Consider the following 15,354-nt stretch of genomic DNA (forward strand, 5'->3'; position numbering starts at 1 on the left):
GGAGTACCACCGACAGGGGTTCTGGCCCTTTGGCCCGGCCGGGCGCTGACGCGCGCAGACGGGCTTGCCTTAGGCCCGCCTTTGGCGCGTCCGCTGGCACATTGATTTAAGTAACGAAAAGCCGGGCTCCTGGCTCCGCCCTCCCGCTCACAGGAGATGCACAGTGATTGGTCTGCCTTCTTCCTGTTTGCTCTCCACTCAATCAGCACTCAGCCGTGGTGGACCGGAGCTCGGAAGTCGTCAGCCAGGGAAACACGGTAGGAAGAAGCAGCCTAATTTGTTGCCTTCCTTTTTACCATTAAAACACAGATACTGACTTTTAAAATAAGAGATGCAGATCTAGCAGCAGCAGGGAGCGATGTGCAAGTGAGCAATGTTAAAATTCATCAGAGAATATTGTGCAAATAGGCGAGTCTAAAAATATGGCAATTAATGTTATGTCTCAGTATTGCATAGAAACCCTGGCAGTGAAAGAGTTTAAAATTAAACAAACGGTGTAACATAAGTTCAAAAACCCCAAGGCGTAAAATGTACTGTTTTGAGACCGTGTTATCTTCCTATGTTGCTGCACATCCCATCACCTCAGTGCTTACTTTGTAAAAATAATAAGTGCCAGGGCCCAAAATATTTCTCAGGAGGCCACTGCAGCTTGCACCACATACGGTCCCTACGGTACAGGTAAACACCAGTAACAACGACACCTAGTTACAATTACAGCCTTACAAATGTGACAGTATGGACTATACTTGGTGACCCAAAGCTGTAAGAATGCCTAAGCACTTTAGTATTATTATTTTGTTTGTTGTAATCATTATATTGAATTTGTAAACACTTTGCTTGTGTACTTTTAAAAAAAAACTTGACTTACAGTGCCACCTTGTGGTTGAGTATCATAAATATATGTGGGTGTTCTGACATAAAGTGCAGGTGTTGAACACTGGCAAACACTGGCACAAATTAAGCACTGCATCACTTTGGACTTTTATACCGTATTTAAGTTGGTGGCATGAAGAATGTTGCAATAGTAATTTTAAAACTCTTTGGTGTAGCAGCAACGGGTATCTTTTTTTACTGGGTCTGGACCGTGTCTACTTCCCTTAAACTTGCTTAAGCAACCTCTATATTAGAATAATTACTATAAGTGAAAGCTGAAAGAATGTGCTAAGAGGTTGCTCGTGGAATGAGAATATGATTTGGTGGATGTTAAATATAGCTTAAGAAAGCAACGAACAAAAGGATGAAAATACAAACCTACTGCTGTCGATGCTCTTTTTATTTTCAGGTTAACCGACACCATACATACATTTGAAAAGATTCTGGTGTATTGTCATGGTAGTCTTTTCACAGGAAACAAAAAAAACTAACAAAAGTTTCTGAGCATAATAAATATCAAACCGTTCCATTAAAATATATAAATATAAAACGTCAGTTGTTATTTCAGAAAATGTGTTTGGAAAACTGGCATCTTTTTCATGGGACATCTGCCGCTTTGTCCTCATCTCACATCACCTCAGGTCCAGCAGGGTTATTTTAATGTCTTTTACAACCACATGTCTGCATACCTACAAAGAAATAATGTAAAAAAAAGTTTTTAAACTAACAATTCCAATATATCTAGGATGTTTCGCAAGAAATGAGAGCTTAGATGTAGTCTACAAAACAGATATTAGAACGTTCTACCAAGCACATTGCAGTGCCTAGTCATTGTCTCAAATTTAGAGTAAAAATCATTTTTTTCATACACATGAATACAATGTTCTGTAAATAAAAATCATAATGAAAGCAGAAAATATAGCTAATTTGAAGAAAGTAAAATATTCGAGCTTCTAATGGTTTGACTTTAACTGCACTTTTCCATATTTTGCTATTACATGACTGCTAGTAAAATGTTGATATTTGGTCTGATGTGAGGATTCCAAGAATCAGAGCATGTGGCACGAGGTATTTGAACGTCCTTGAGCAGCCTTGGTCATGGGAAGGCCTGAAATCTAAGACCCCAGCGGCCACACTGCCTTTGGTTCTGGTGGATGGCTCACACCAGATAAATCTGTACTCTATTGAGGACTATTATAGACTGGCACAGAGTTTTTTGTGCACTGAGTATTCCAGAATTACTGGACCGGGAAGGGCTTGGGGTCAATCTATAACATAACTTTTTTTTTGCCTCATCAGCTCATGAATTAATCATTTCTATTAACCCCTTCCACGCTGATGACGGAACCGCTCTGTCACCAGCCTCGGTCGCGCTGTGCTGGTGATGGAGCGGTTCCGCCACGGCCCGCTCGGCGCCGATTTCTCGCCTGCGCGGCGCGTTCTATTGAGCGGGCGGGGCCGTGACGGAACCTATCTGTCACAAGCACAGCACGACCAAGGCTCGTGATGGAGCGGTTCCGTCTCGAGCATGGGAACTCCGCGCGCCCCCCCATCCCCTTTAACGCTGCGGCGGAATTGTCGCCGCAGCAAAGAGGTTAAAGACCTGGGACTTCATAATTATGTGCTTGCAATGAGGTACTAATGCGTTTATAACACTAACACAATCACTTACTCTTTTTTCCACAGCTCAAATTCAGAAAACAATTTCCTGCTAAGGTGAGTGTTCCTTCTCAACAGTTTCCAGGTTTCTAGGCTGACCTTTGAATGGTACTGTGGGATTGAACCAGTTGAGTGTCAAAGCTTAAAGTAACTGAGCTGCACCACCTTTTATGATCTACTCCACAATGTGTGCCGCCATAGTTCCCCTCATACAAAATATCCTAAAGTTAGAGCATGCTCGGCAATGGCCGTACCAATGGTCCGGCAGTGTGAGTGGTATGAGGTTACTACATCATGCTCCCAAGTAATATACTGAGTCAGACAGTGTCTTAAAAGACAGGTTCCACAAAGGGCAAATATGGAACCTGTGTGAGACCCAGATTTTCTTGCAAAATAAGTTGTAACAGTGTCAACTATTGTGGTGTTTATCAAGCGTACTCACCAATTTATTGATGATCTGCTTTGCGAGGGGGAGTTGCCATTTCACAATCTAGTGGATCTGGCAAATCTTTGGAAATACGGTCTCCTGATCTGAACAGTCCTAGGCCTTGCTGAGAAGGCTTTGTAAGATTGAGTTTAAGAGTCCTGAAGCTTTTGGGTAGCCCTCCTATGATTTGCTAAATTCTGCATTTGAAGTCATACCTGTCCACTTCCACAAAAGAGCAGAGCTTGCCTAAAGGGTACTTCTGAAGCAAATGGTTGGAGCCATGGAGCCTGACCAAAGGAACTCACTGAAAGCTGTGCAGTCAGAAAGTCAACGTTCAGCAAGCTTCCTGCTTTTCTAATCTGCTGCATATTCATTACTGTGAAGTGTTTCGCCTTAGCACCGGTTGACTCTGAAGAAGGTGGCCCAAATTTCAGTTCTCCAGATAGACTGCATTATCAAGTTTCTACCAGTTTCTTCAGCAAAGCTCAATGTATGTAGTTATCAACAACTCATTGGCCTCATCTATTTAGGATTTTCGGGTCCCTACTCATTCTGATTCACACAGTAAGAATAAAACCTTTCCTTAACTTACTGTGAGTGATTGACCTGCCTTCTGTGCAAACTTACCTGGTGCCATAAGGTATATGTAAGACACGTACTTCTCTTTTTCTTGATAACTGAACAACTATGTGATTTTGGGCATGGTTTCCCTGTAGTCCCAGGTATTCCATATGCACTAGTTAAAACTCACTGGCGTGCTTTATGCGAGTCTACATTGTGAAAGTTGTATAGAGACTGGTATTTCAAGGTGCCTCACATTGTTAAACTGTTAACATATGCTACAATAATCAGTTCCACACTGCCACTGCCTGGGGTGATGCTAACAGTATCTTAACCTTCCATCCCACACCATGAGATTGTAGACATTACATTCCTCTTGCTCTGTGCCTGAAAAAGGGCAAACATAGTACCCAATTGTTGCATGTGGGGGGGCACCAGCACTAATTTTTGTGGACCACGACTTATTTTTCACTATCAGATTTTGTCAAAGAGCATGAGAGAGAAAGGCAGAAAAGAATAAACATGGAGAATAGAAATATAGGAAATAGAGAGAATAGGAGAAAGAATGAAACAAAAAACGCGTAATAGTAAGACAAAGCTACAAAAAGTGTAGGTTGGTGGTGGAAAAAATGGCATGAAGTGGAATCAAGACTAGTCCACCTTGGGGCATGGCTTGCCACCCACGGAAGATGGCGGTGTCACTTTGAAGCTCTGCGGGTCAGCACACGACGCGAAGATGAGGAGGTAGTTTTTCCTGTCTGCGTTAATTCTTCATGCCATCCCGGCGATCATAAATGTCAGTAGTGCCCATCACTGCCGCCTTAGACGCCAAGAGAGCTTGCTTTCTTGAATATTGGCAGAGCGCCTCTTTTACGTCAGAGGAGCCCGCCATTTTGCATGGAGCGGAGTGGCATCATGGGTGGGGGAAGAGGCATCGCAGATGCTAGCAAATGCATCTTATTTGCTTTAAGACAACTTTCTGCATAAATACATTGCCTCAGTATCATAATTGAGGCTGCTTCATCCGGCTTGTTACCTCTATCACAGGCAAGAGTGGCTTCTACATTTAAATGGCGTTTTTGCTCGCACTACATTTATTTTTGACTAAGTATACAAACCTTTCAACATTTTCTCTGCTGCATGACTTATTTCCTTAACCTAACTGGGTTTTTATTCCTTTAAGGAGTAGTGTTTTTACAATTTTATCTCCTCATTTTCTCTTAGTAAGAACACAAGTCTGATTTTTACACATAGACCATTACCTCGTTGTCTCCCATCACTAACAACCTCTATACATGGGCAGACTTAAAAGACCCAACCAGCCTCTAAAGAATTCAGCAATTAAATATCCCAAATTCCCGATTGTGGTCCAACAACCTAATCCAATGGAAGATCCCAGCTCTTTCCCACATGCGGTGGTAATTCTTCTACTTTATCCTCCTAGTCTACTTCAATTCATACACAACCAGCCCTAATCTGAACAAGAGGTCAATCAAACTGCTTAAAAAGGACCCACCATCTCCCACAAAGCCTCCTCCCCCTGTCTCAATGATCTTCTAACGGAAGATATTAGGGTCTTGCACGCTTATATGGAAGAAATAAACACCAAACTACAATTTCTCAGCAATAGATGGTCTCACATGGAGGAACGGATGTCTGCAGGCCTCAACAAAACCCTCCTCAGAGTGAACTCTTTTCAATCACAGGTATCCCTCCTACAGAAACATATCGAAGACCTAAAAACATCTAAACAGAAGGAATAACCTGCAAATTTACGGACATCTTGAAGGAATAGAGGGAACACATCCTATCACATTCTTTAAATCTTTTCTTCCTTAGCGTCTCCGCCTACCATACGGACTACCACTTAAAATTTAACTAGAGCACTGGCTAGGCCATCCTCCTGCAACTGCTTCGATTGCTAAAAAACCTAGGGGGGTTGTTCTCTATTTCTTGGAATGTGCTGAACAAATCCGGTCATCTTTGCTGCCAAGCAAATGAAATGCATTTCATGGTCAGGACATAACCTTTACTTTTCCCAGGACTACGCCAAGAGCACTGCAGATAAATTTAAAGATTTCTTGAGCATGTGACCAACACTTCGCTCTCTTGGCACTTGTTTTGGGCTATTTCACCCTTGCCTATTCAAAGTCACTTATAGAAACAAAACAATTTAAGTAGGGTCCTAGTCAACTGAAGGCCTTTTAAGGTACATGTAAGATTGAAACTATGGATATCTCTACACCTACAAAATCTTCACATGAATCTTGTATAATATTTGCATATCTCAAATGTAGACGCTGAAAATATTGTGGTATTCTCATCTTTGAGATGTTGTTATGATACTACTTAGCTAATATTTGATATGTATAGACAGCTTAAATATATCTATCTTATGTGTCAACTCATACTCATGTTTTCTCTCTGCAGGTGTTTTTACCCATACATGCATATACTTGTTCCCCGCTCCATATCCTACAACCCTTTGTGCGCCTGGTTTTTCCCTGTAGACAGGATGTGCCGTTTTATCCATGTGGTCTCCCCACATCCACATCACAGTATATCTAGGTATGTTACCCTTCCTTTTCATTTTCTTTTCAATTCATATGTTTATTATACTCTCTCTCCATGATCGCACTATTCCCTTTTTTCCCTTATACTTTCCTTTTCGATTCATATCCTAGCTTTCTCCTTACTTTTTCCCCAAATCTTCAACCTATTATTGCAATGTTTTCTTTCAATAACACTCTACTTGTTCTCCCCTGCATGGTTATCGTCTCTCTTTTCCATTATTCTGTCTGTATATTTTTCACAATATCTTGTATCTATGGTTTTGAACATTTTACCCTGCAGTGTCAGCAGTTTAAATTCCCCCCAAAAAATGACTAAGAGCTCTACCCATATATAACAACTTGATGCACATATTGCTTTTCAACAAGAATAGCACCTCATGGAATGCAATTTTTTTTAGATTAAAGAGGGGGTGGGTAAGTGAAGTATTTTCTCACACGGAATCAGTAAAAATAAAAGGGTGTTGTAATGGATAGTGCTCAAACTGTTAATTGATAAGTTTCAAATTCTTCTACTTAATTTATAAAGCCCTACCACGCCAAATTATCAGTTCTTCCTCAAAAACTTCCACAACAGATGACAACTTTGTTTTTGCAGGAGACTGCAACCAACTCGTTGATCAATTTAATGATAGACACATTACATCCCGAACAAATTACAAAAAAGTATTCCTCCATGCCCTTAAACAACACAATCAATTGGATGCATGGCGGCTGTGTAATCCCACCTTGCTTGAATATTCATATTTCTCTCCATACATCAAACACAATCATGGATTGATTACATCTTTGTCTCTCACAATTAAGTCCAGCCCCTAGATTCTGCAGGTTCCATCATGATATCCGATCATTCCCCTATGTCTATATAACTAGATATTTTACCTAAATCTGTACACACAAACCGTGGCGATTTAATAATTCATTATTACTGGATACCTCATTCACTTCCTCTTCTACTTCTTTCTTTCATGAATAGTTTCACATTAATCATACTAAAGAAATTGCCTTCTACGCCATTTGGGATGCATTGAAGGCATCATCTTGTGACTTTATAATCAATGTTGTATCCCCCGAAAAAATAATTATCCAAAACCCAATGTAAACACATTTTTGAAGAAATTAAATGGTTAGAATATTCCTATAAAATCTCTCAAACACAATAATCTTTACAACAGGTTATTAATGCAAAACTCCACTTCAACAAGTTATCTCCTGAAAGTGGTTCATCTTATCTCCTTAAACCTAGAGCCAAATGGTATGGTGGTCAAAATCCATCTGGGTAGTTATTAGCGAACTATGTGAAAATCAAGCAACAAAAATTACAAATTGAATCAATCACGGATGACTGATACTTCTTACTACAAACACTCAGAAATCCTAAACCAATTTAAAAAGGTTTACAAAACTCTATACACCCAAGAACATTCTCCAACCGACCCTGAAATTCTACAGTGTCGTTCCTCTATTCAGAAGCATCTAGAGTTGGATTTTTCAACCTTAGAATCAGATAGTACATACGTGGATCTTCACACTGCACTCCTTACACCCACAAAAGATAAGCTCCAGGGTCAGATGGTTTTACGGCTGAATTCTATCCACACTTTTCCAAATTACTCTTCCCAAACTACATGCTCTTTTTCAGTCCATTACTTACTCTGCTAAATCATCCAATTCTTTTTTAGGTACGCTTAACGGTCTTATTTCAAAGTAGAGAAAGGACCCGTAATTTTGTAAAAACTACAGACCTGTATCTGCGGATAATATTGATTATTGAGAAAGAACTCGGGGCTTATAATTTAGGGCCCGCAACTGATAATTTAAGAGTTGTCTGGAGAGGTGTTATTTTGTTGTGATCTTTTCCTAAGAATGGTTAAAACATATAGAACATTTATTGATAGATGTCTGACTCCAGGTGATCATAACCATGAGGTAGTTGATGCATTTGCCCAACTGTGTGGGGGTATCAAATCTTTGTTAACCAAACCACTAACTGAGCCCAATCAAGGCCCACGCTGGTTTGATGGGGCCTGCTCCAGAGCCAATAGAGCTCTTCGCAAGGCCATGTCAACAAAGCCTAGGGATCAAACACTTATAAAATCATTAAGGCACCAATATAAGTCCATTATAAAACATAGAAAAGGTGCAGTCTTAAAAGAGAGATGAGACAACCTTGCATGTGCCGCCAAACTTAATAACGGGATGGGTTTTTGGCAAGCAGTGAAGGAGATGAGATCAGCAGGCCTTATAATAACCTCGATAAGTTGTACAATCTCTAGTGAAGTATGGGTATCCCATTTCTCTAAGATTTACGACGCGACAACAGGGATTGAGGACCCATACAGTCACCAAGACCTGCCAAGATTGAGATAACTGTATCCAAAGTTGAGGAAGCTATACAGCAGAGTTTGGGCAACAAGGTACCATGGCCGGATGGGCTACCAATAGATCTCAAAATACGAACCAAAATTCTGGGCACCCCTTTTATTAAATGTTTTTAACAATTTAACTGCTGTTTTAATTCCTCGCACATGGTCTACTAGTATTATAGTCCCTAATTTTAAAAAAGGTGATCGCTCCAACCCTAGCTGTTATAGACCAATCTCCCTGATCTACAATACCCTAAAAATTCTTGGGAGAATCCTGTTTAACAAAATCAGGACTTGGGCCGATGAGAAACATATTTTAAATCCCTGCCAACTAGGTTTCAGAAGTAAAGTGGGCACTGTCGAACAGTGCCTTAACCTCAATTTAGTCATTGGTAAATAAAGTGTGGCACGGAAACCCCCTATTTATTTGGCATTCATGGACTTAACGGCCGCCTTTGATTTTGTAAACAGGTCACATCTCTGGTCTATCCTTTAAAAATATGGGTTGGACGAAGTTTTAGTTCATTTTATGGCCTATTTACATAGGTACCTAAAGGCACGAGTGCGGAAGGCACGAGTGCGGATTGGTAAAAACGGGGAGGTGACTGAGGACATCAATATTGGCAGGGGAGTTAGGCAGGGGTGCGTATTGTCCCCACTGCTATTTATTTTATATATTAATGAATTGCATAACTCCCTTGCTAAGCTTACAAATGACGTCCCTAAGATTAATGGCAGCACTCTCCCACTTTACTATATGCAGACGATGCAGTCTTAATGGGCCGCACCCCAAATGCACTGCACACTTTAATTAAAGGTTTTGTTGATTTTATGGCTATTTTAGATCTTCGTACAAATTTTTTAAAAATCCTTTTTAATGGCTTGTGCCCCAAAGAAACACTCTATTAAATCATTTACCATAGGACATGAATGTTTTCAAAGCACCTGCACTTTTCCCTTTTTGGGCATGGTATTCGCAGCTAACGGCTTGTGGACCACTCGTGTTTCACACAGTAGAAGCAAATTTGCTAACGCTATTAATTCTGTATTGTCATTAACCCAACCAAGAAAAGCTCAGGTAGTATTACCCATCATTAAAATGTTTAAATTACAATGTATCCCGGTGGCAACCTACGGGGCAGAGGTTTGGGGATACCCGGACTGCAAGAGTATTCAAATCGAGGAGAACAGATTCTGTAGAAAATTGTTACGAGCCCCGATTACTGCCTCTAAGTATGTTTGTCACGGGGAGCTGAACTTGACATACATAGAAGATTTCATCAGAGCTCCACCAACCATATTTTGGCTCAAAGTATGGCAGAATCCTGCGGCAACACTAACACAAAGCATAATCTCAGATTGTCTCAATTGCGACAAGGGGATGGATATACCTTGGCTCTCGGCTGTACGAGAAAGCCTGTCTAGTCTAAATCTTGAGCACCTTTTTTAATCCCAGCGAATTGGACAGTGTAAACGAAAAAATCACTCCAGGGGTTGCTATATGAAAAGTATAGTATGTTAAGACAGGCTGAAGAGATGCCCAAACAGTCAGTAGGAAGGTATATGTCAATTGAGAATTTGTCACCCAAACTGCCTTCAGGCTATCTTTTGAAGAATATTAATCGATGGGAAAGAGGACAACTGTTCGGGTTAAGAGCGGGTACCATGAAAACATGCTTTGTTTTCCGTTAGGGTATAATACTAAACTTGAGCAAAAGACGTGCCCATGTGACAATCAGAGTAAACAAACCATGGTTCATGTTAGCAATGGGATCCATGGCTAGCCAGGGCTTGCGCCAAAGTCAGTCAGAGACCACCACTCCTAAGTCAGGGCAAGGGAGTTACACACCAAGATAACCCCTGCTCACCCTCTAGGTAACGTGGCACGAGCAGCAAGGCTAAACTTGGAGGCTATGTGAGTTAAGTATTTGCGCACGCACCCCAGCAACAGCACTCAAGGCCCACCACAAAGAAAACTCCATACAAGGTTATATATAAAAATACCCTTTGTGTTATACCAAAACACATTAGATAAAAAACACACGCTTTACAATGTGCCAACAGGCACGGGCAGAATTTACAGGGGATATGTACAAGACAGGGCCACATGGACCACTGTCAGGAATATGCACTTTCAGACTTAGTACTTGGTAGAATTAGCACTTGTAGGAATAATAATTAGCACATAGCACCTATAGTAATAATAAAGTAGAACATAAAGCACACAACCAGTAACCACTGGTTATAGATAAGTACCACCTACGCAACCCTAACCACCTTAGGAGAATGTCACGCAGGGAACCAAGACCTCACTAGCAACACCTGTACTAGGAGAAAAACAACCACCTAAGTATCACCATACATTTAGGGGTATAAGCATAGGAATATTACACATGATGCATAAACATTCAGAGGTGTAGGGAAGGAAAACACATGATGCATAAACAACACATTCAGAGGTGTAGGAACAAGGCACATGATGCATAAAAACACATTCAGAGGTGCAGGAAAACACAATTGCGCAAAACTCACATAAGCCAGCTCCTGTGGCAGTCCGTAGGCCAACTGGCCTCTCTGGGGCTAGGACGCCCTGTGATGGGGCCAACGCAGGAGCCTCGCAGGCTCTGGCCAAGTGACTGTCCCCTGAGCCCCTCTGGACTCTAAACAAAGGACTGGCCCCTTGGAGCCTCGCTGGGCTCTAAACAAATGTGGGCTTCAAGAGCCTCTCTGGGATCGTGACAACAGATGCCCCCTGAGCCTCGTGGGCTATTCAAAACAATTGTGGCGCCTTGAGCCTCTCAGGGCTCTGCAACTCATTCCTATGGGTGGGGAGGCCTATCTCACCACGTGCACTCAGAGTGCGCACGCACTTTCCACTGGGACACAGTGAAAGCGCGCAGAAACCAAAAATCACCATCACCAGGTCACCATTAAAAGCAAAAAGTTTAGGGGTGAACCTGCCAGAAGGGCCAAGTCCAACAGTTAACTTTTTATTCTTTTTTAATTTTTATCAAATGTATATCAAACTGTTTCTAATCCAGTTTTTAAGAAGATTTCCATTATTACTGACCATAAAGCAGCCTACACTAAAATTCTTAGTTTGGAAGAAGATGTTTTGATTTTTCGAGTACGTTCTTTTTTGAAAGCAGCTGTTCGTGCACGTACCACCATGGGTGATGAATGAAGGTTAAACTCTAGTTTGTCTTGATAAAATATGGCTATAAGTGAATGGTAATTCATGTGTATATTCCAGATGCTATCGCTTTTTGAGCACTGTATTTTTATGCATTTTTAAAGAACTTCTAAGTATTCTGTAAACTAATTGATTTGACCTGTGCTTTTATGGACACAACAAATGTATCCAAATAAAGATTTATTGAATTGAATTTAATATTGATTATAATTATTTTTCAAAGGCCTTTGTCCTTCAGCTAGAACTCTTCCTTCCTATCAGGTTTTGTTAAAGGACGATACATATCAGATAATACTTGCCGCTCACAAACAGGATCTGATTCCACTGGAGAGTTTGACTCTTTTTCGCTTGCCGCCTAAAGACTCTGACGCCTCCCCACATTGCCTGCTTCTGCTGGTGTGAGCGCGTTCTGCAATTGGCAGAACTCTACATCGCTCCCAGCTGAAAGCTGTGTGGGTAGAAGGCTTTGCGTCCACTGAAGATAAGGCTCACTACCGGGGGACTGCGAGGACCAGCATTCCCCAGGTGACGCAGCTGGTGCCTCTTCCCCCGGCGGCCACGCCCACCGCCCATACGTACACAAGTGACGCGAGCTCCACCGCGACGCGGGACAAGCGCGGGACGGAGCTCGGGGCGAAGACCGGGCAAAGAGCGGGCCGTTTTAGGCCGTTAGAGGCCGATTAGGGCCGGGCCGGGCCACCCCTCTAACTTCTGGTGTAACCTAGCCTTTTTTAATATTTTCTAACTTATTAGCATGTCTCCTACAGGAAGCAGAAGCAAGACTGCGGCTTAAAAAGGGCAACTTACTGGCCCTATAGATAGCTTTATAACGAGGGCAAACTCCTTTATAGACCAGAGCATCTCACTTATTGAACGTAGGGTATCCCAATATCTACTAGAGGCTAGAAGATCCTCTATGGGACACCTGGCTAATGTAAGAACGCCGGTCTCTCATAAGGATCAAAGACAGAGCGAGGGCGGGAACAAAAGGCAGAGCCTTCCAAATATAGTTGACCTATCGGTCTCGCAACTTTCGGAATCTCAACTAACTTCAGACCTAGAAAAAACCCCAGATTTAGTCTTGCATCTCACCCCTGAAGAGGTAAGACAGGCAAGAGGGAGGAGGGAGGGAGCCATAAAGAAGAAGAAACACGTAGCGACAACTAACACATTAACAGGCAAACCAAAGCCACCTATAACAGAGACAATAGAGAATACATCTAGCTCCCCTCTGTTGGAAAACCAGAACAGGCATACGGCGGTGATACATCATATACACGATGTTTCACCTCCTACAAACCTAGAAATAGTATCTAACGCCCCACTAACAAATGAAGTAGATCACAACTACAACACAGATCTACTAACCAAAATCGGAGATCTCTTACAACAAACCTTTACACCAATACAAGCCAGACTAACAAAGTTAGAAATAGCGATAGCTGAACTTTCAGCTCTGATGAAATCCAAACAAAACCCTAACCGTACCCAAGAGGCACAAAAACCACAAAAACCAGTGACGGCCAAGCCGTCTAGCTTAACCCCCATGGCCCAAGTTAAAAATTCGACCCCTGCACCGACTGTAGCACCTAAGCCTACAAATACAACAGTGGTTAAGAAAAAAATAACAGAAAATCCACCTGTAAATACCTCAACTGCAAAAAATAATACCCTTGGTGACCCCATTAGCACAGGTACGAAAACAAAACAACCTCAAATAAATAGAGAGAGGGAGAGACAACAACTGGGCGAAACACGCCCAGTAACCCATCCGCCAGAAGCGAGTCCATTTGTTGTCATTTTGACTGGCGTTCCAGAACTGGTGGACCAAAAATTCGAACCAAACTGGTCGCTAAAAAATAAGATCCAACATTGGCTTAGCATAAACCGCCCACCCCCCCCCCCTTACTGTTCAACTAGAATCCTGATGGTCAGAAGAGCCCCCTGGGTTGGTCAGGGAAGAAAAACAATACAGGGCGACTGCATCCTAATTACTTTTGAAGACCCTAGAATAGTGGAGTACATCTGCTCAGGGGAGGATCTTAGCTCTAATGGGGGGATTGGCACAAAGCGCCTCTCCTTTTTTTATCCACCAAGATTTCCGGAAGGTCCCTCTCAAAGTGATGGACCTTGGTACACAGTGGGCCCTCGCTATCGGGGAAGAGAAAGGGAAGAGTGGAGGGGGCAAGATCAGAGGAGAAATTATAGAGAACCATCTCGATGGGAGGGTTGGAATGGAATACCATTAATGAACATGTATAGTGGCCTAGAGTCAGTGGACTGACCATCACAGCCAGAAGACCCTGACTCCCCAACTCCAGATAACCACGACATCCTTCATAAATCCCAAACCAACAACACCTCTAGGAGTGACTCTCCACTTTTGGCTATAGTCTCCTGGAATTCCGCGGGATTACGGCCAAAAATTGAAGACAGGAGTATCATGCACCTTGTGGGTAGACACCAAATAGTCTGCCTCCAGGAGACATAGTCGCCAATAGAACTTCACCTACTGGGTTTTAAGACTTATTTTTCTCCCGCGCTGGTGGGCCCAAAGGGCAGGCCAAAGGGAGGACTAAACATCTATATAGCCAATACCATCCAGCAAATAAAAATAAATACTATCGAATTGGATCATAACTCTCAGATTCTCTGGCTCTCTCTACCCAAAAACGAGTCCGTTGTCCTTGTTAATTTTTATAACAACTTTGAGGAACAACAGCTCCAGAGAGTGCTAGTAAATCTACATGAGAAATTATCCACCCTAAGGCAGAAAAGAGGGGCAAAGGGCCCTGTATCCCTTATATGGGCAGGGGATTTCAACTTACATCATTGCAATTACCTGGAGAAAAAATGCGCAGGGATGGTGACTGAGGAGGGCAATCCCCTCACTCACTTTTGCCATAATAAAATGGGTGCAATAATGAACGATCTTCTATCAGATCTGGATCTCCAAATAGCAAACACGCCCAAGCGCCTAGAACCGACCTATGTGGGAAGGGGGTTTAATTCAACGGTCGATTATATTCTAATATCGGCTGGTCTTCAAACTAGAGTTAATCATTTCGAAGTTATACCAAACACCCTAAGTGATCACTCAGCCCTCAAACTGGAACTGAATTTAATCCAGCAACAATCCTTACCCCTAACAATAGCTAAAGCACTGAGTCAGAATAACATAAATCTGGGCCAATTAAATGGATACACAATAAAGTGGGGAAAGATAAACCCCGGGGAACTCACCGAAGAGCTGATAAAATCAACATATCCCCAGATCAAGAAATGTCTAGACTTAATGACAGAAGATGAGGAAGTCCTCAGCAACTTCTCTATAATTATGGAAAAAATTAAATCCTTACTCACAGCAAAACCAATAACTCGTCCCCGCTGCAACAAAGGCTGGTTTAATCATGATTGCACCCAGGCTCATTCCAAGCTTAAGATAGCATTAAATAAAGATGATAGAGATCTCCATCTAATAGCCACATTAAGAAAGGAATACCTTGCAATACGGAAAAAGAGAAAAGCGGAATTAAAACAGGCTTTGTGGGTCGAACTTCACTCTAGTGCCCAAGCAAAAAACAGTGAAGCTTTCTGGAGAGTAGTGAGAGCTCCATTTTTGGTAGACGAAAAAACTACAAAAATTGAAGTCGCCATAGAAGAGAAAGTATGGGTATCGCACTTCTCCAAAATATTCCAAAAGCA

The 15,354-nt window shown here is 42.0% G+C and overlaps 1 protein-coding gene across 2 annotated transcripts in view; it reads right to left on the minus strand.

Moving 5' to 3' along the window:
- Nucleotides 1-1,255: 1,255 nt before the first annotated feature.
- Nucleotides 1,256-15,354, minus strand: part of STAMBPL1 (STAM binding protein like 1) — a 305,486-nt gene continuing 291,387 nt past the window's right edge. For both annotated transcript variants that reach the window (XM_086921944.1, XM_086921943.1), the window contains one exon: nucleotides 1,256-1,562. In XM_086921944.1, the coding sequence (XP_086778070.1) occupies nucleotides 1,506-1,562 (57 nt within the window). In that variant the 3' untranslated portion in view covers nucleotides 1,256-1,505. The remainder of the gene's footprint in view (nucleotides 1,563-15,354) is intronic.

The sequence above is a fragment of the Lissotriton vulgaris genome, chromosome 5, assembly GCF_964263255.1.
Source record: "Lissotriton vulgaris chromosome 5, aLisVul1.2, whole genome shotgun sequence".
NCBI classification, from domain to species: domain Eukaryota; kingdom Metazoa; phylum Chordata; class Amphibia; order Caudata; family Salamandridae; genus Lissotriton; species Lissotriton vulgaris.